The sequence below is a fragment of the Nothobranchius furzeri genome, chromosome 8 (assembly GCF_043380555.1).
Source record: "Nothobranchius furzeri strain GRZ-AD chromosome 8, NfurGRZ-RIMD1, whole genome shotgun sequence".
Lineage (NCBI taxonomy): Eukaryota > Metazoa > Chordata > Actinopteri > Cyprinodontiformes > Nothobranchiidae > Nothobranchius > Nothobranchius furzeri.
Window position 1 is genome coordinate 53,826,992 of NC_091748.1, and position 19,583 is coordinate 53,846,574.

The window sequence follows — 19,583 nt, forward strand, 5'->3', positions numbered from 1 at the left end:
TTCATCAATCACAAACTAAAAACATGTAGCTGAAACTGAGTGGAAAAAGCAGCCAAAGTCTAAAGAGAAATAAAAGAAACCGTGATTTTTCTTGGTCAAGATTATTTTTAAAAATGAAAAAAAAAAAAATCTGATTGTTTGCAAGTAAAAATTAAAGAAATGAGGGGTGGCTCAAGACTTTTGCACAGGATATAATGTACTGTGACAAAATAAATTATTTCAAACCAAGTCAATCAAAGCTTTATTTATAAAGCGCCTTCCGCAACCCTGTCAGGAAGCCCAAGGCGCTGAACATGGTGCAGTACAAAGTTAAATAAAGTGAATAAATCAGAAAATAATAGCAATTCAAATTACAGATTACAAATTACAAAGAAGGTGAAACATTCTAGTAGAAGTCAAATGTGTAAAACAAGGGAAAAAGTGAACCAATGAAAACTGTGAGATAAAATCAACATAAAAGAGGGCCAAATTCAAACATGTTCAGGAAACGCCAAGCGGAGGAGGTGGCATTTTAGGTGACTCTTGAAGACGGGCAGAGATGGGGACAGCCTAACTGAGGGTGGCAACTGGTTCCATGCTAGGACAATATTTGTTTTATAACTTATATTTCACAATATCTTTTGTGATGAAATTTAAAAAATAAATTAATCAGCTTATCCTTCCGGCGAGACAATCAGAAAGCATAAAGAAAAGATGATACTCTTAAGTAGGTTAACCTCCTTTTTACCAGCATCTGCTCCATTATGATGATGTGGAGTTGTTTCTCAGATAAATAAGTTATCAGTTACAACTGGGTCACTTCAGTTTACGACTAGCAGACAAAAGAAAAATATGATTTTATATGAAAAAGGTACCTATTAAAACGTGTTGTTGTAAGATAACTACCTCCAGCAAAACACCAATGTGAGGTTTTAGCTCTTAGAGTTCAAGTGACAGAAGAGGCCCCTGAAAGTAAATGGGTTAAAAAAATAGAACCGAGATAAAGAAAAAGTCAGAAACACTGCACACTTGCAGTTGGGTCTATATTCCATTTCCATCAAATGTGCATCATTAATCTTTGTGAAACATTTACACAAATTTCATCCAAGATACTGACCTACCAGCACCCTCCAGCTGCATCATTTCCTGTTATTTCAGCTGTTAACTTTTATCTAAGTGCTTTTCTCTCTGGAAGACACTGGCATTCTGCTGAGCTGTGTTTGCCGTGATGTAGAGTTGGTTGCAATAGTTGGCAAGCAAAACTGATTAATATGAATAATGATAGGTAGGCTGATACAGCATGAGACAAGACAAGGATCGGACAAAGACGAGCACACTGAAAGCATCAATGGCACGGAACGGCACTGCATCAAATAGAATCCATTATAATCTATGGACCGTTTCAAACCAGCACCAACGCGGCAATTTCCAGGCGCGTCCCAGAAATGGTATGCTGCGCTGCTAAAGATAGGATCAGGTTCGTTTTGCCATGTAGTTAGAAGGTTTGTTGTTTGAAGGTTTAATAAAAACATTTGGAGTCAGTCACCCTTGGAGGAGAATTATTGCAAATCACGTTTCATAATGATGTCCCCGAACATCAACTTGTGAACCCCCTCATTGAAACAGACCTCGTCTGAGAGGTGTTTAGGACCATGAGGAGTGTGCTGGTGAAAGAGGCAGAGCAACGCTGAGGAGAGCGGTCTGCTGTTGCTGTGTGCTGATCCCGGTGATGCTGCTGCTTGCTCAAGTGTTGCATGCTGAGGAGTCTCAACGCCCGGTCCCGATAGGATGAAGACTCTCTCTGCACGTAGAATCGAGGGGGAACGAAGATGAAGATAAAAGTGGTAATTAGGAAGGAAAGCCTGGGGGGAGGGGGTTCAGACTGTTCTTTTGTGTGCAGCTTCATTGCTCAGAAATGAGTTGCAGACTGCGCTCCGTGACCTCATTGCACTATGCACATTTTAATGCTCAAGGATTAAGACTCCTCCTTGTAAAGTTTTTATTTAATAAATGTGATGCATTTGATCCAAGCATCCTAAGGACACTTTTGCAGGTTTAATACAAAAAACATGCTGCCCATTTAACAACGTCGAACACATTTGCGTGACATATCATTTGCAGCGTTGCATGAGTTAAATCACAGCTGTTATCGTTGTGCTCCTTTTGCTTTGAGGGCTGATGTTAGGTTTGCAGTCACTAAAGGATACCTTTGGATTTTCTTATCAAAATATTCTTACTGGATGCGGATGTCTTTTTTGTCTCTCCAGTGTCAAGGGGTTGGTGGCGTCATCATCGTTGCCATGGTTACAGGGTTTATGTTGGCATACAACAGTGGCTGCGGTGAGAGATCATCGTCCTCATCATCACCATCTTCCCACCATGCGGATTCTCCAGTTGCAGTCACGCAAAGGCCAGACAGACGCCCGACATTAATTCTGGAGGGGTACACAGGCGTCATGGACTTTGAGGTATGGATCACTGGTGCACCGTCAGACAATTGGGTAAATCCCAGGATCATAGGAACCAGAGTTTTCAAAATCATAAACACTTAAGGGTTTTAGATATACAGTATTTAGTCATATTTTATTTGAATGTTACCATTAAAACTAATTTAATTTAGAGAAAAATTATAGAAAAGAAAGTTGACAGACCTGAGCAAAAATAAAGCCTCATAATAACAGTTCAAGTGTATTAGTTCCAGAAAAAATGGCAATAAAAAAATCTATTTTGTTCTATTTTTGAACTAGAACTCCCCCCATCAAATAAATCATTAACTCAACCAGTAAGGCAGCTTTGGTTATATTACACATTTCATACACAGAGTCAATACAGTGTGCATTTTAGGTACAAGAGAACACCAAAAACATAAAAATGTAATTGTTCTAAACAATTTTTTAAATCTCTGCGACCATATTGAACAGGAGGTTTCAAAATACACAAATAAACTTAGATGTAGGAAATGCAATAAAAAGGCTAAGTTTACTGAGCAGTTACAGCGCAGAAGGTGCAGCATAAAAAGCTATCACTGCAGGCAGATATCTTGATTACATTTTGATTTCAAAGTTACTAGAAGTGGGACACATGTGAGGTCATGAGGAAGCTGATTCCATCTGTGTGCAGCATAGTAGCTAAAAGCAGCTTCACCCTGTTTGGTTCTGACCTGAGGTTCTGCCAGCTGACTGCTTCCTAAGGATCTCAGAGCCCTGCTGGGTGTGTATACTGGAAGGAGATCTGACATGTATTCTGGGCCCATGCCATCTTTATAAACTAGTAGAAGTACTTTAAAATCGACTCTGTAGTTTACTGGTAACCAGTGTAGAGATTTAAGAACAGGAGTTATGTGGTTGATTCTTGTTAAGACTCTAGCGGCAGCATTCTGAATATGCCGCAGTCGCTCAGCAGCTTTTTTGAGAAGACCAGATAAATTACATTGCAATAGTCCAGCCTGCTGTAGATGAATGCATGAATGAATGCATGGTCTTGTCTGGACATGAGACTCCTGATCTGTATCAATTATGACACCAAGATTTCTAACCTGGGTCTTTGTTTTTATTCTTCTGGAGCCGAGTTGAGCAATAACCTCCATCATATCCTTCTAATTTCCAAAGACAAAAACTTCAGCCTTGTCTTTGTCCAACTGAAGGAAGTTTGACTGCATCATTAACTTGCTACAAACAGTGACAGAATGAGTCTAGGGGACCACTGTCACTAGGAGGTAGATCTGCATGTCATCTGCATAAATATGAAAGGCAATGTTGTTACCGTGTTTGACGTGAGCCAGGGGGAACATGTAGAGATTGAAGAGCAGTGGTCCAAGAATCTAACCTTGGGGGACCCCACATGTCACGGTGATCTGCTCAGATTTCTGATTACCAGAAAACAAAAAAACAAAAAAAAAAAAACCATAACCTCTATTTTTTGTGAGAAAGTTAAGCACCTTTTTTCATTTTGGTGAAAGTTGCACTTCATATTCAGTAAGTAACCTTTATATCGGTAGCACCTTTCACAGATAAAAATCACAAGGCGCTTCACATTAAAACAAAATAACAAGCAAGAACATAAACAAATATGAGAAAAGACAACCAGTAAAATTAGATGAAAGCAAGTTTAAAAAGCCAAGTTTTTCAAAACATTTTTTCATGTTTTTATTCATTTTTTTGTTTTACTGAAAGCAAACTTTAGATTTATTTGCAAAGGATGTGTCTGCATTGAGTGAGTTTCATTGATGTCCGTGGAAATCAAGCATGTGAGTAAAGTTAGATATGCATTTTGTTAAAGATTACGTTTGAAATACATGCACTGGTTTGATTCCCACTTTCCATTTCAAATCCATCCTTTATAAATGAAACCATTTTTAATCCACAGAGCATATGCAAAGTCTTTACTCTGTGTCCAGATTTGACATGACTGCTGAATGAAATGTAATTATTTTGTTGTTTTGAATTATTTGATATAATAAAGGCTTTAGACTACATAATGAACATGTGACATTTTTCGATCATACTCAGTTAAAACCTCATTTTTATCCTTTGATATTTCTTCCCATAGAAGGTTTGTGCACTTAATTATTAACACATTATAGAATGGATCCACATTGATGATGATGATTATAAGATTCTTCCTATAGCATACGTCTGTAATTAGCCTATTACCATCGCATTAAAGCTTCTTCCCCTCACTATGATAGGATCCACACTATACAGCTTATTTTCCTGTGATAGTCTCAGTTCTAAATTCTCTTCAAGGTTTGCTTGGTTTTATAATTCATAATTAATGTGTTCTTCATACAACATTTAGTAACAAAAGCACTCCACAAATCCACAGGATGATTTCTTCTAAAATCTTTTGACCAGCAGTCATGAGAGCCCTGTCAGTCATTGTTACAAACCCTGATGATGTTAAGCATTGTGGCAGAGGGGTAACATAAGAACTGGTGCAGAGAAAGGGGAAGTGTTAATAAAATGTATTTTATTAACAAAGGGGTTAACACAAATACTCAGTCCTTGACCGGAATAAAATGACTAAACGAAAATGCACTCTAATCTAACTAAACGAAGGCGACGGAGAAAACTCAAAACACCTGAGGCAACAGGGCTCAGGGAAGGAAACACGAGAATATCTTTATTAAACAAAAATGCCGGAGCTAAATAACTAAAACAAATCTCGACGGCTATAATTATCCTAAATATTATTCTGTCTATCAAAACTAAAGTGAGCTCTAAGGCTGAAAAAGGAAAGTGAAATTCAAGCTCTAGAGCAGACAAAAAGGATCACTAAATGAAAAACAGCTATTAATTACCAAAGGATTTAACAAAAGAGCTATCTATCCTAAACACTGAATTGACCAAAGTTTTTATCCAAATTTATCAATACGCTAAACCGTTTACTACCAAATGATCCCAGGACCGAGGAGAGAAGAACAGGTGTTTAGGCTGTGGTTCTCTCCCAGAGAACTGAAAGCTGCAGTCCTTTAAGCCATCAGTCCTCATTAGTTGATGGCTTGCAGCTGGGACACTGAAGGCGGGCAGAGGTGGAGGCCAGCTTGACGGAGGACCTGTCCAAGGTGCTGAACGGCATGGAGGGAGCAGAACTGGGCCATTCAAGGTGCGGGAGCCCAGGGTTTGTAACAGTCATGTTTGACATGTTGTTACTGAGTGTTCCCACGTCAGCAGAGACAAAGATGAACAGTGAGATATGAAGTGCAACTCAGACGGAACAAGGAGAGAGAAAATGGGAAATGTTCATCCCATCTATCATATAAATCAGGAGAGGGCTTGAGAATGGTGTTGGTCTTGAGAAAATTTTGAACCAGCTGAACTCATCCCAACAATCAGACATGGTGGTGGTAGTATGATGCCCTGGGACTGCATTGCTCCTGCAGGCCCTGGACAACTTTCTGTAATTTATGAAAGCATCAATTCTGTGGGGCTGAAGTAAAACAATTCTGCACTGCCCGCTCACCACAGCCATGGAATACACCTCATCAACACTCACTAACACCATATTGGAGCAGGAGGAGGGAGACTAGGGGTCTTAGCACACCTCTGTTGTCGCTTGGCTTCCTGGGGCTGGAGGCTAGGAGGGAGATCCGGCCGTCCGGCTGAGGTCTGGGGTGGTGGGTTGCTGTGCTCAGCGTTGGACGGGGGAGCCTGCTCATCAGCACCCCAGCAGAAAGGGTCGATCTCTGGGAACTGGTAATGGTTGTACCCCATGTGCAGCAGTACCGGGACCAGAGTGAATAGGGTGTGTATGGGGAGCATGAGTGGATGTCCGGCGTGCATTTTTGTAAGTCTTTGGTTGTATGTGTATGTGTGAGCATGAGGGAGGGAGTGTGTGACTGTGTTTGTGTATGACTGTATATGTCAGGTGGGGCCTTTGACTCCTCCCTTCTCCTGGGACTTCTTTTGATGATAAAGATCCTCGTCTCCCCCTCCCCCTGCCACACCTGGTGTGGAGTACGGTGCCTTGGTCTGCCTGAGTGTTCGTGGCTCCCGGGTCAGGAAGTTTAAGATTTTTGGAATTTGCCTGACCAATCTCGGTGGCTGCCTGGTGGGGTCTGGGTCCCTGGGCTCTGCTGGGTCCCCGGCGGGGGTGGTCGCCCCTGGGTCCCGGGTCGCTGGGTCCCGGGCTCGGCCGGCTAGGGGGTGGGAGGCTGCGGGCGGGCCTGGGGGCTTGCCGCCGATATCTCCCGGGACTCTACCGGCTGCTGGTTGTGGCCCCCCGGGGCGATTGTCTGTGCCTCTCGAGGGGGGCGGGGGCTTTTCTGGTCACAGTCTCCCTGGGGTTCCTGTGCTCTGGGGAAGCTCCTGGATCTTTGGGACCCTCTGTCTCCTGAACATCTTTAAGGGGGCAGATCTGTGGCCCCTCACACTCTCTATTGGACACTCCTATAGATAAACCTTACATAAACAAGCGTGTGTACACACACAGGTTCTCACATGGTGCTCATAAGTATGGACTTGGGCACGTTCAACACATGTCTTAAGGCTGTTGTTGCCACTTAATGCACTGCGATTTATTATCGTGTGATTCTTCAGTTAAACAATGTTGATTATCTATTTCTTCATCAAGTTGACGCAGTGATAGCTTGATCTTGTTGTAGTGTCCCTTTTTTTCTCTCTCTCTCCCTTTCTGCAGGTCTAGAAGCAGACTCTTGTTCATTAGTGCTTATTTTTGTGGACCCCCCCCCCCCCCCCCCCCCCCCCCCCGAGGAACTTTATGTTTCACCTCTGTGTCCGTGTCTGGTCGGAGTTAAAAAGCATTCAAAAACAATAACAATAAAGTTTTAAGTATCAGGCGTGACATTAAAAGCAGACGCTTTGATGCTCCACCTGAGAGTAAATCTGTAAAGCTTGTATCCAGCGTTCAGACATCAATTCTGTTTGCTTCACAGCCAGACAGGAAGAAAAGAGCTCTGCAAAGATCTCAGTCGCTCACACGCGCGCACACGTGCGCACATGCGCGCACACATGCACACACCTACACACACACACACACACACACACACACACACACACACACACACACACACACACACACACACACACACACACACACACACACGTATACATATGCTTGTGTGGACCTCCATTGATCAAAAGCTACTGATTGCAGTGAATTATTGACGGTAGATAAAAGAGTCAGGTTCAGTGATTTTTGCAAATCATTCCAGTCGTTGGAAGCAGCTAACTGGAATGAGGAGTGATGAAAGGAGGTGCGAGCTTTGGGAATAACCATAGAGGTTAAGTTACTGGAACGTAAACCATGGTGGCTAGTTAACGAACGAGTGCAGATTACAATAATGAGCAGTGAAAGGGGCACCAGTGTTGATACAGATAGGTGAGTGATAAATAACATCGATTTTATGAAGACGCATTTTGGAAGCAGTCCTATAAATGTTATCACTGTAATCTAAGAAGGGAAGGATTGTCATTTTGACCAAGGTTTGATTTGTAGAATGAGTAAAGGATGACTTGTTAGAGTATTTTGATTTTAAAATAAGCCTCCTAAAAGCCTTACAAAAAATGCCACACAGGTAAGGCCACTCAAAGTTGCCCCCTCTGATCAGTCTCAACTTCCTGTGAAGTTGAACCAAGCAGCTTTTTATGCTGCACCCACAGGCGCAGCCACTCAGAGCAAATGCTGGTTGAACACAGCCAGACCAGCGATGAAACAGAGGGGCGTCGCCAGGAAAATCCGAAGCACCAATCAGCTGGTTGCACTGGTACAGCAACATGTGTTTCTGTAATCTGCAATCATTTTGATCATTTCAAAATGTATTTCCTTCCTTGAAAAGAACATTGTGATTCTCAGTTACCAATAATGTCAGAATGCTTTAAAAATAAAAAAACTGCTTTCTGCAGCACCTTGTTAATTATATTTGAATGAAACCTCAGTGATCTCTTACCTTTTGACCCTGCAGCCTCTGAAAATGTACTGCAGCACCTGCGCCTTGGTGACCAGCTCTGGCCAACTGACTGAAAGCCAAAGGGGTGAAGAAATCGACCGCTCTCAGTGTGTTATTCGAATGAATGATGCTCCCAGTGCAGGTTACCAGCAGGACGTGGGGCGGCGAACCAGTTTGCGTGTTGTAGCTCACTCCAGCCTTCAGAGGGTCCTTCGCCGCAGACAGGAGCTGCTAAACGGGAGCCAGGACACCGTCTTCATCTTCTGGGGGCCCAGCAGCACCATGAGGCAGGATGGGAGAGGTCATGTTTACAATAACCTCAGACTACTGAAGCAGCTACAGCCCAAACTCAAGGTCTACATCATCTCTCGAATCAAGATGTTGAAGTTTGATGAGTTATTCAAGAAAGAAACGGGCATTGATAGGTAAATGGTCAAAGAATAAATGTTTTATTTGCGAGATATTTTAGCTATAAATGATGAGAGTTGTTTTAACTGGTCAATGTCTTGCTTCAGAAAACTCTAAATGCTTAACAATCTGTTTTTTTATTGGCACTACTGAGATTGTTGGCTGTCTCAGAAGCCAAAAACCTCCAAACTAAGCATCAACATGCAGAGTTTGGAGCAAATTTTTACTTTTCTTTGAGTTTATATGATGCATGAAAAGATCTTGTAGCATTTAAATGAACTGTAGAAAACGAGGGAGTTGGAACCATCAACATATATACTAGAAAATGTGTGTCCATAGGCTCGAATTATACATTTTTGTGCCCAAATCAGAGGTTCCACCACCACCGTTTTGACCGTGTCACAGGCCCCGTCACACCCAGACAATCCAAAAATGGGATAAAAGGTGGAGCTGAGGGTGGGGCTGTTACATTTGGAACGGGGTGGGAACAAATGAACCAGTGTAGATACTAGCTGACTTGACTAACCCAAGAAGCTAAGAAGGGCTCTTTGGACCGGGGTATCCTACCTGCATGGACGACTGGCTCCCATACGAGGTTGTAGTCATGCTGGTTGCCTGTGGAGATCTAATACGGTCTGGGACTGTTAAATTACAAGCGGAGCCTCAGACCGCTGTGATCATAACCGGGCACCGTAGCCTTTTACATCAGCTCTTGCTCCACAGTCGGATATGAGCGGGACACTAGCTACATGCTAACCCAAAGCTAACAGAGTTTTCCCGGCCGTTTTCAGCAAGAAAAACGCGGTAAAGCTACTACAAAGTAAAGGCACCTCCAGCCTCCTCCCTGCTGGAAAAACCAGCAAAGACCAACATGGACCAGCTTGACCAGCTAGACCAGCACCAAAACACAACATATGCTGGTCTATGCTGGTTTTTCCATCAGGGTAATGAAATCATAACTGGGTTAGCTGACCGAGGATATCGGGCTTCGCTGGTCCACTGTGGTGAAAGGTCCACGTATCCGCCATTGTTCATGGTCCCTTCTCCAGAGCTGGAGATCAGCAGGACATTAGCTACATACTAACCCAAAGCTAACAGAGTTTTTCCGGGTGTTTTCAGCGAGAAAAATGCGGTTGAGCATCTCAAAAGTGAAGCAGCGTCAACAAAAAGAGCTGTGGTGTTTCTGTAGTCTCTCTCAGAGAACCAGCATGACTACAGCCGCTCTTCGGAGCCGGTCCAGCTGCCCTGGGGGAATGGGAAGGCAGCCACCTGCTATTCTCAGGCAGGAGACAGTTGGCCACCAACTCAAGTGTCTTATGGCCCCACTAACATGTTTGACCAAGCATTTAACCCTCTCAGGCTCAAAATAAGTTTTGATAAAAGAACGAACAACTAAGTCATTCAGGGGTACCTCTGAGTTAAAAAATGCTCATAAAATACGTATGTGGAGTAACCAGGTAGGTTTTTAACTGCCTCCAGAGGGTTAAATGCAGTGTTGAGAGTAACGCAGTTTAAGTATAACGGCGTTTCTAACGGCGTTCTTTTATAGGTAACGGAATAATCTAATTAATTACTTTTCCCGCCGTTACAACGCCGTTACCGTTACTGGGGACGGAAGGTTGTGCATTACTATGTGCTTGTCGAACGTTGAGCAACAGGCTTTCCGACCGCCACACTTCAGCTACAGCCAGGGAGAGAGAGGTGTCGGCGCGCTAGGATGATGTCGACGCCAAAACAACCAAAACAAAGTGGAGACTCACCTCTCACATCAGGAAGAATCTGTGTGTTTCGAACGTTATCCGTTCTTTCATAATCCGTTGTTGAATTGTGATCGGCAGAAGCTTTTCCGGTTCGCGCCTCACTTTTTACAGCAGCGGCCCACGTCAAAACAATCGTTTCTGTTACTGATAAGGAAATGCGTGCGTTAAGCAGCGCGGTGTGTAAAAGCTGTCATCAGCTGATCAGGAGCTAGAGGTAGATGTTTTCATCCAAGAGCATCACGGCCCGTGAAGAACGAGGAAGACGTGATGAATATCTACGGCTGCAGACCCCCCGCAGATTCGCTGCTGCAGGTGGGAATCTGCGGGTGTGCAGCCGTGCCCTTCTTAGCGTGACAGCGGGACGTCCCGAAGGTCCGCTCACCTGTTCACCGCTCAGACGTCCTGATCTTCTGCCTTCCTAGATCATCCAGCTGTAACCTGTTTCTGATCATGTCTTTAGTCCCGCTGTAACACTGATGCATCAGTCTCAAACGACATGGAGCTCAGGTGTTATTAGAACTACCTGTGTGTGTTTACCACCCAGCTTCAGCTCTTCTGTGGTTGGGTCTGACCCAAGTTAGTACATTTAAGTCCTCCATCAGATTTGTGCCTCTTCTAGTGTCATTTTAAAGGATTTTATTTATTTATTTAACCGTTACTAGATTACCAGCAACAGAAATGCTGCTAAAAACACACAATTATGTGAAGCTGGAAAAATTAGAATACTGTGCAAAATTACATTTATTTCTGTATTAACTAGACTGAGAGACCATTTAAAGGCTCGGGAACCTTTACAGGTGTTTCTATTTGCAATTTTAAATGTTAGCTGATTGGGGTCTTGTTAAATATCACACAGTGACCTTTTAATAGTCTAGATTAGTGTAATGCTCCTGTTAGTAGTTCCTCCTGTTAAGTGCTTATTTATTGAAATTATTCAGGTTTATAAAAAACATTTGGACAAACATTTTATTATGTTCCAGTCATTAGTCATTTATATTTCACTATTGTAGTAATTCTTGCATTCTTTAATGAAAAAGTAACTAAGTAGTTACTTTTGTTGGTAATTAGTTACTTTTATGATCTTGTAACTCAGTTAGTAACTGAGTTACTTTTTTGACAAAGTAATCAGTAACTATGACTAATTACTTTTTTAAAGTAACGTTCCCAACACTGGTTAAATGACACAGCACTTCCCCCCATTCAACCAGCAAAATAAAGTACAGAAATGTAAATGTACTTACTGATAAAAAGAAGCAGAAACTGCTTAGATGGTCTGTAAGTAACCACAGCTTGCCCTTTTGTCCAAATAATTCCATGATTAACATCCAATCACACACACACACACACACACACACACACACACACACACACACACACACACACACACACGCACGCACGCACGCACGCACGCACGCACGCACACACACACACACAAAACTAAAGTTCAGAGAGTCGAAATGGCCGAACATCTGTGAGGCTGAGGCCTTTCTTCGGAGCTAGCTTTGAAGTCAGTGGATGCTCATTAATTATTCAGATTTTTAAGCATTAAATTCCACTTGAACAGAAGAATTACATAAAATTCACCCCCTCAGAGTTGTCATTAATGTAAACTACATCTATTAAACCTAAAATGTTTTTTGAACCAGGCTGTAAACATGTTTATTTCTGCTGTGAAATTGACATGTTTAACATGGGAGTCAGTGAGGATTTGTCCTCTTCTGCTGCCAGACCCTAGTGGATAAGGGTGGAACAGCAATTTTTGCCACTTCCTTTTTGGCTCCATATTTGCTGCAGAATTATGTGGGCTTGGTTGGAATAATGAGACAAACAGACAAGGACATCTGACTGACTTAAATCCAGCTATTCACTAATTTACATGTAAGAAATAAACCAGCAGGATGAAAAGCAGATGTTGTATCTACATGAGAATTCTGGCTTTTGTAAAACATCATAAGTGTCAAAACGAGGGTTTTTAAATGGTATTTTTGTCACTTCTGTACCAGATGTACATGTAATATTTGACCCTGTAATAAAGCACGTGTTTGCTCTTTCTCATCTTTCCAGAAAAAGCTCCAACTCGTGGTTGAGCACCGGCTGGTTCACCATGGCTATAGCCCTGGAACTGTGTAACAGGATCAATGTGTATGGCATGGTGCCACCTGACTTCTGCAGGTGAGAGTTAAATCTCTTTAAATCCCCCGTTTTAATCCTCTAGCTCAGGTTTGCATGCCAGAGCTGTGCAAATAAAATATTACAAATCACATTTGTGCAGCAAGCTTGTGGGCTGTTTTGTGTGTGTTTTTTTTTAATAAACTGAGAAGTTCAGACAATTTTTTAAAACAGAGGATAATTTTTGTGCACATGACTTTAAGACTTGGAACTATTTCAACTTTTTTCATTTTAAGCCAATTGAGCTTTAAACACATTAGGCTTAAGGATATGGTATAGCTGCAGTGCAACAAAAGATAACGTATATATCAACACATAACATATCTTCTGGACATGGTGTTTAGTTTATTTTTGTTTCTGTGTAAAATTCTTTGTACTTTTTGTGCTGCCTTCTTGGACCAGGTCTCTCTTGGAAATGAGATTAAACATCTCAATGAGATTTTACCTGGTAAAATAAAGGATTATATATATATATACATATATAATCACATTTTTTCTTAGGTGTAGGCTATGCAAAGAGGTGATTTGAAGTTGTTGTTTGTGCACATGCCTCGAAATTAGCGTGACGCGTTCGAACGCTACAAAATTGGAGCCACATGTAGGCAGAGTTGACAAAACAAGCAAGACACATCACAATGGTGACTCTGTCTCTGGTTTACACCATCTACGATACCGCTGCTGTCTTTTTTCTGTTGTGATCACACAATTAATCAGTTAGTGAGCTCTTTTAATGGAATCAGAAGAATCTGATTAGAAGGGTTTTATTGCCATATGTGCAAGAATCACAACATTGCGAAATAGCTGTGGTACTTGGTGCAAGACAAGATAAATGATAAGCAAAAATTAGAATTAAGAAATGAACACAATGAAATGATAATAATATAGGGAGGCAACAATTAGAGAAGTACTTATATACAGGGCCCAGTTAAAAAATTACAAATTTAATCAGTGCAACTAAAACTATTACATCTATTTTGAATGACTACCATGATTTGTAAGCACAGCAGCAAGTCTTCTAGGCATGTAGGCAGCAGTAATTCCCCAAATCGTCTGTGTCTCTGCTGAAAAACATGCCTTGGTCATGGAATAACTAAGTGGTGGAAAAATAACCAATGTCGTTCACCTTTGGTATTTTACTGTAAGCAGTAACCGAGCTTGTTAAAACAAGCAGGTACATGTAAACACATGATGTCAGAACATTTTTTTCACAGGCAGTGGTGTCACAAAACTTAAAACCCTGATTATTAACAAACAGAAGCAAATGCTGACAAAGGAGATTTTTTTATTGTTTTGGTTCTGTTTATCTTCACCTTCATGGCCAAACTGTAGAAAAATCTCTCCGTTTTGTTGGATGCCCATCTGCGTACATACAGGGTCTCAGTCCACACTAAATATTCAGATTACCCCTGCTGCTCTGGCTCCTGCCCTTAAGTCTGTCTTTCACCACCAAACATTACATAACAGTTATAAGAACAGAGCTTCAATAAGTGGTAGCTGAAAACAATCAACTTAAGAAAATGTGTTCTCTCAAAGTTTTCAAAGTGGCACTGACTTATTTCCTGCTGCAAGGCTTTTTTTTTCTTTTTTTCTTTTTTTTTTTTTTTACCGTGTCATGTCTGTCTGGCTGTGAAGCAAGCAGAATTGATGTCTGGATGCTGGTAACAAGCCTTACAGATTTACTCTCAGGTGGAGCATCAAAGCGTCTGCTTTTAATGTCACGCCTGATACTTCAAATTTTATTGTTATTGTTTGTGAATGCTTTGTAATTCCGAGCAGACACGGAGACAGAGGTGAAAGAGAAAGGAAAAGACAAATGGTGGGAAGAGAGAGGGGGGGGGGGGTTCCACAAAAATAAACAATAATGAACAAGAGTCTGCTTCTGGACCTGCAGAAAGAGAAGAGCAGAAAAAAAAATGGGACACACAACAATACATCAGGAGCAAGCTATCACTGCGTCAACGTGATGATGAAATATAAAATCAACATTGTTTAACTGAACAATCACACGATAATAAATCACAGTTCATTTAGTGGCAACGACAGCCTTGAGACAAGTGTTGAACGTGCCCAAGCCCATACTTTTGAGAGCACCATGTGAGCACCTGTGTGTGTACACGCGCTTGTTTATGTAAGGTTTCTCTATAGGAGCGTCCAATAGAGAGTGTGAGGGACCACAGAGCTTTTCTTTTTCTTTTACTCAACAATGAGACGAAAGCTTTACAAACCAAGGACACAACAGAAAGTTTCCTCCTCTTGATGTGTCAGTACAGGACGTGAAGGAACACACTCTTCTTTTGCAGATCTGTCCAGTCATTTTCTCCTACTTACAAGAAAGAAAGAAGAAAGGAAACAATCTTTTCTATAGCGCCTCTCAAGATGAAAATCACGAGGCGCTTCACAAAAAATTTTAAATTGAAAAAAGATTTTAGAAAATGATTAGAAATATGGTTAAAATAAGCAAAATTAGACAACTGTGATTAAAAATGCAAAGAAAGAGAGAACGAGTGAATAGGAAAGAGGGAAATCAGTGGATCCTGGGGAAAGCAGAATAAGGAGAGGTCGGTGATAAAGGTCATGCAAAAGCCAGCCTGAACAGGTAAGATTTCAGCTGCTTTTATGAAGGAGACCACTGAGTCCACTGATCTCAGGCTCAGGGGGAGAGAGTTCCAGAGTCCGGGGGCCACAGCAGACCTTTGGTCTTTAGCCCCAGTAGGCTGGGACGTGTTTCAACATCCGGATCATCTTTAATGATTTTTCACTCTGCCCACATTAGAGCTATCAGCAAGGAAAGGAGTTTACTCTCAAATCAACACGTCATTGGGTTTTAAAACAAGTTAACATTCCTTTTTAGTGGTGAGGGTGTGAGCTAAGGGCACACGGGGCGTTTAGAAAAATGTAGGGCAGATTGCAGCAACTCTCTCGTGTCACAGCAGACTCTTCCTGGGAGCATCTGACTGGGAGCATCACAGGAAGATGGGTGCAAATGAGCACATCTGCGAGCTCGGGTTCTTCTGATGTTTCTGTTTCCCTTTTATCGTGTCTCCCTTTCATTCCCCACTGAGACTCACGTCTTCTCCTGCTCTCCACCTCTGCATGTTATAATTATCCCCACACTGTTTTCGCATTTCTCCCGCACACTATTGACTTTCAGTGTGTTTCACGCCCGACTCTTCTCTCTCTCTCTCTCTCTCTCTCTCTCTCTCTTCCTCTCCTCTTCTCCTGTGAAGATCCTCCTCACATCCCTCAGTGCCGTATCATTACTACGAGCCCTCTGGTCCGGACGAGTGCTTCATGTACCTCCTACATGAGAAAAGTCGACGAGGAAGCCATCACCGCTTCATCACAGAGAAGATGGTGTTCTCAAACTGGGCTCAGACTCTGAACATCCACTTTTACCAGCCGGACTGGAATCCCGCTGCCGTCATCAGCGGCTTGAACAGCTCGTCCTTTTCAGCTCCAGCTGGTTCCTGAGATTCACTCCACAGAAGATTCTTATGAGGTCTTGGACAGTTTCCAGCGTGCTGATTCCATGTCTTTGTATTTATGAATGCATGAGACAGCAGGAGGGCGGAACAAGCTCCTTGGGCCTGTCAGATGACTATTGGCAGAACAAGGCTTTTGCACAAGGGCAGCTCAAAGCCTCTTTGAAAGTGAAACTCTAATAGGTTGAATTTCATTACTGGAACCAGAGCTGTCCTGGAGTTTGGCTCAGATCTGCCCTGCAAACAGCTGAGCTGTCAGAAAGCTTATAAATAACTGAAACGGGCAGTAAATCTGATCTAAACCTGAATATTTAGGGTGATTCGCAGTGACATGAATATGTTGTTTTGACATTAGTGAATATTATTGATCCTGCAGGATGAACGTGTGAAAAAGTTAAAATGGAAACTATTCACCAATTTTTAATATTTTGTTTTAAATGTTCATTTTCCTGCTGGAGCTTCTCAACCAAACATCACTGCAGTTTGTTTTATGACTTCAGTGCAAATACAGCAAGGGACTACTAGTGGCATTCAACTGATTAATTAGATCTTTTACTTCTAAATAGCATAGACACATTTTAGACTAGAGTAAGTGTTCATTTTGACCGAGTTTGATCAAAAATGGGAAAAAAGTACAAATACATTTTAGAACTGCAATGAAAATAGATGTTTGTCTGCTAAGGTATTTGGTGAGCAGAAAATTGTGTACATTTGGAACAATGTTCACATTAGGGACCCAAACAAAGCTGAAGCATATAATGTATACAAAAATATAAAATAAAGTTGTTTTTAAAAGGTTTGTGTGCACAGTATTTATATTATAATATGTAAAATTAAAGGTCAACTTCAATGAAAAACAAATTTTAAGTGATTATTTATGATTAACATCAGTCACTCAGTTTTTCATGCAGGTTGAACATGAAAACAGTCTTCTACACCTATCTCCTGCATTAGCTTCTGATAGAAAATAGGCAAAAAGGGTGAAACAGGGTGAAACTCTAGGACTTGAAAAGCCTGACAGACTTATATCACACTGTCACTTAACACTCATGGACTCATCTTGACTCATGGCAAGTAAGACCATTGGTTTAGCATCCAGGAGACAGCAGAGAACGTCTTGACTAGTTGAAACTAATTTTTAGTATTAGCAACTCCACCACACAGCAGAACTCCTCTAGACTTGTGTTATTTGTGGAGATAAAACGTAAATGTTGCAGAGCAAACAGGTCCGTAGTAGAGTAATGTTGGTGTTGGCCTATCTAATACAAGATGTCCAAGTTTCAGGAAATAAGACTCCAGGATTGTCCCAAGCTACTTTCTCCTCCAGCTGAATTATCCATCTTCAAACTGGAGCATTTGTTCCCCAAGGTACGACTTACAAAGGCATTTATCCCTACTAGAGACAACTGCAAGTGTGTTAAAACATGAGTAACGTTGACCTTGAAGATTCTTTTATTGGTTTTCAACAGCAAGTTAAAGACATGGGAAGTATAAGTAAATACAGGAGTTAAAATAACAGCCATTAATGAACATATATAGAGAAAAAAGAGCAGAGAACAGCTTAAAGCCGGGCGTACACTGTGTGACTTTTTCACTCGTAGCACTCAGCTTCAGCTCAAACTGTACGACTTCCTCGCAGAGCAGATCTCACGAGTCATGTGCTCACACTGTACGACCCAGTTCTCGGATGCGACCTGACTGCTCACACTGTACGTCTGGTAGCAACACGTCAGACCTAAAAATATGCTAAAAATAGCAGTTTTTACTCAACACGTCAGACTTTTTTGTCTTGTCTTGCCTGTTGTCCTTCGGGAGTGCTGCAGGGGGACACACAGGGGTTTATGGGGGTTGGATGAGGAAAACGAAATAAAGAAAGTAAATCTGTGTTTTGTGATCAGTTTAATTTGACATGAACACGACAAACACGCTTTCTTGACAATCCTTGTGAGTAAAAAAAAACGTGTAGAAATAAAAACGAAGAACGTATGTTATTAGGGAAATAGCGGGCGAGCGGCGTTGATGCAGGATTGCGCATGCGCCGTGAGCGGTTCTGATACTTTTTGGGTCGCAGCTGCTCGCAGCGCCGCTTCAACAGTGCGATACCCTCACGAGGGACGAGCGAAATATTAAACATGCCAGAAGTCCGTGCGAGCTCACGACTGCTGATCGGTAGCTGGTCACGTGGTGTTAATCGCCTCTCTTAACCCCCTGTACACTACACCACGCTAGGCGCAAAACTCGCCCCGATCTTGTGGATTCTCGCACGAGTGGAAAATCGGCTCAAAAAAGTGAAAAAGTCGCACAGTGTACGCCCGGCTTTAGGGTCAGAGTTCGCAGGCCTCAGCCTCAGGAAAGAACCTGTTTATTATCCTTGTGCAGGGTTTGAGTCTGCGCAATAGCCTGCCTGAAGGCAGAAGGGTGAAGAGTTGATGCGCTCTTCTCTTGTTCTACATCTGCTGATGTAGATGTCCTCCAGAGATGTTGTTATGGTCAATATTTCAGCAGATAAAAATAGTCATTTAAGCTCATTTTGGTCAGCCTTGTTCCCATGATTGTCCAGACATTTCTACATGAGGGCCAGAATCGCCAAGTCTTTGTGGAAGAAGAGGAAATTAGATCCCTCAGTGCTGAACAACTACCGACTGATCTCTAATCTCCCGCTGATTCAAAAAATCATTGAAAAGGTGGTAATGAACAAAACAGACAACTATTTAGAGTCAAATAACTTTATGGACAGTCTTCAGTCAGGCTTTAGACAGCACCACAGCACAGAGACTGCACTGATCAAGGTATTAAAAGGCATTCGTCTCAACACTGATTCAGGTAAAGCACCTGTCCTGATGATGATTGACCTCAGTGCAGCTTTTGATACCGTGGACCATAACATCCTTCTGGACAGACTCACAAACTGGGTGGGACTATCAGGCACAGTGCTTGGCTGGTTCCAGCCCTATCTCAAAGACAGGGGCTACGTTGTCTCTATTAGGGACTACCAATCAAACCGGATCACCATGACACGTGGGGTCCCCCAAGGCTCAATTCTAGGACCACTACTCTTTAATCTCTACATGCTCCCCCTGGGTCAGGTCATACTTAAAAACAACATCTATCATAGCTATGCTGATGATACCCAGATCTACCTAACCTTATCACCTAGTGACTGGCGTCCACTGGACTCACTCTGTCAGTGTCTAAAGCAAGTAAATAACTGGATGCAGTCAAACTTCATTCAGCTAAACAAAGACAAGACTGAAGCTATTGTCTTTGGCAACACGAAGGTCAGGATGGATGTTATTGCTCAGCTAGACTCCAGGGGAATAAAGACAAAGACCCAGGTTAGAAATCTTGGTGCTATTATTGACTCAGACCTGAGCTTCT

The 19,583-nt window shown here is 42.1% G+C and overlaps 1 protein-coding gene across 1 annotated transcript; it reads left to right on the forward strand.

Annotated features, from left to right (window-relative positions):
- The first annotated feature begins 1,629 nt into the window (after window positions 1-1,629).
- Window positions 1,630-17,000, forward strand: st6galnac5b (ST6 (alpha-N-acetyl-neuraminyl-2,3-beta-galactosyl-1,3)-N-acetylgalactosaminide alpha-2,6-sialyltransferase 5b). Its single transcript, XM_015971475.3, has 5 exons — window positions 1,630-1,823; window positions 2,247-2,447; window positions 8,402-8,811; window positions 12,619-12,726; window positions 15,951-17,000. Exons 1-5 carry the CDS (start codon window positions 1,809-1,811, stop codon window positions 16,192-16,194), a joined length of 978 nt encoding a protein of 325 aa, XP_015826961.3. The 5' UTR covers window positions 1,630-1,808; the 3' UTR covers window positions 16,195-17,000.
- Window positions 17,001-19,583: the final 2,583 nt, after the last annotated feature.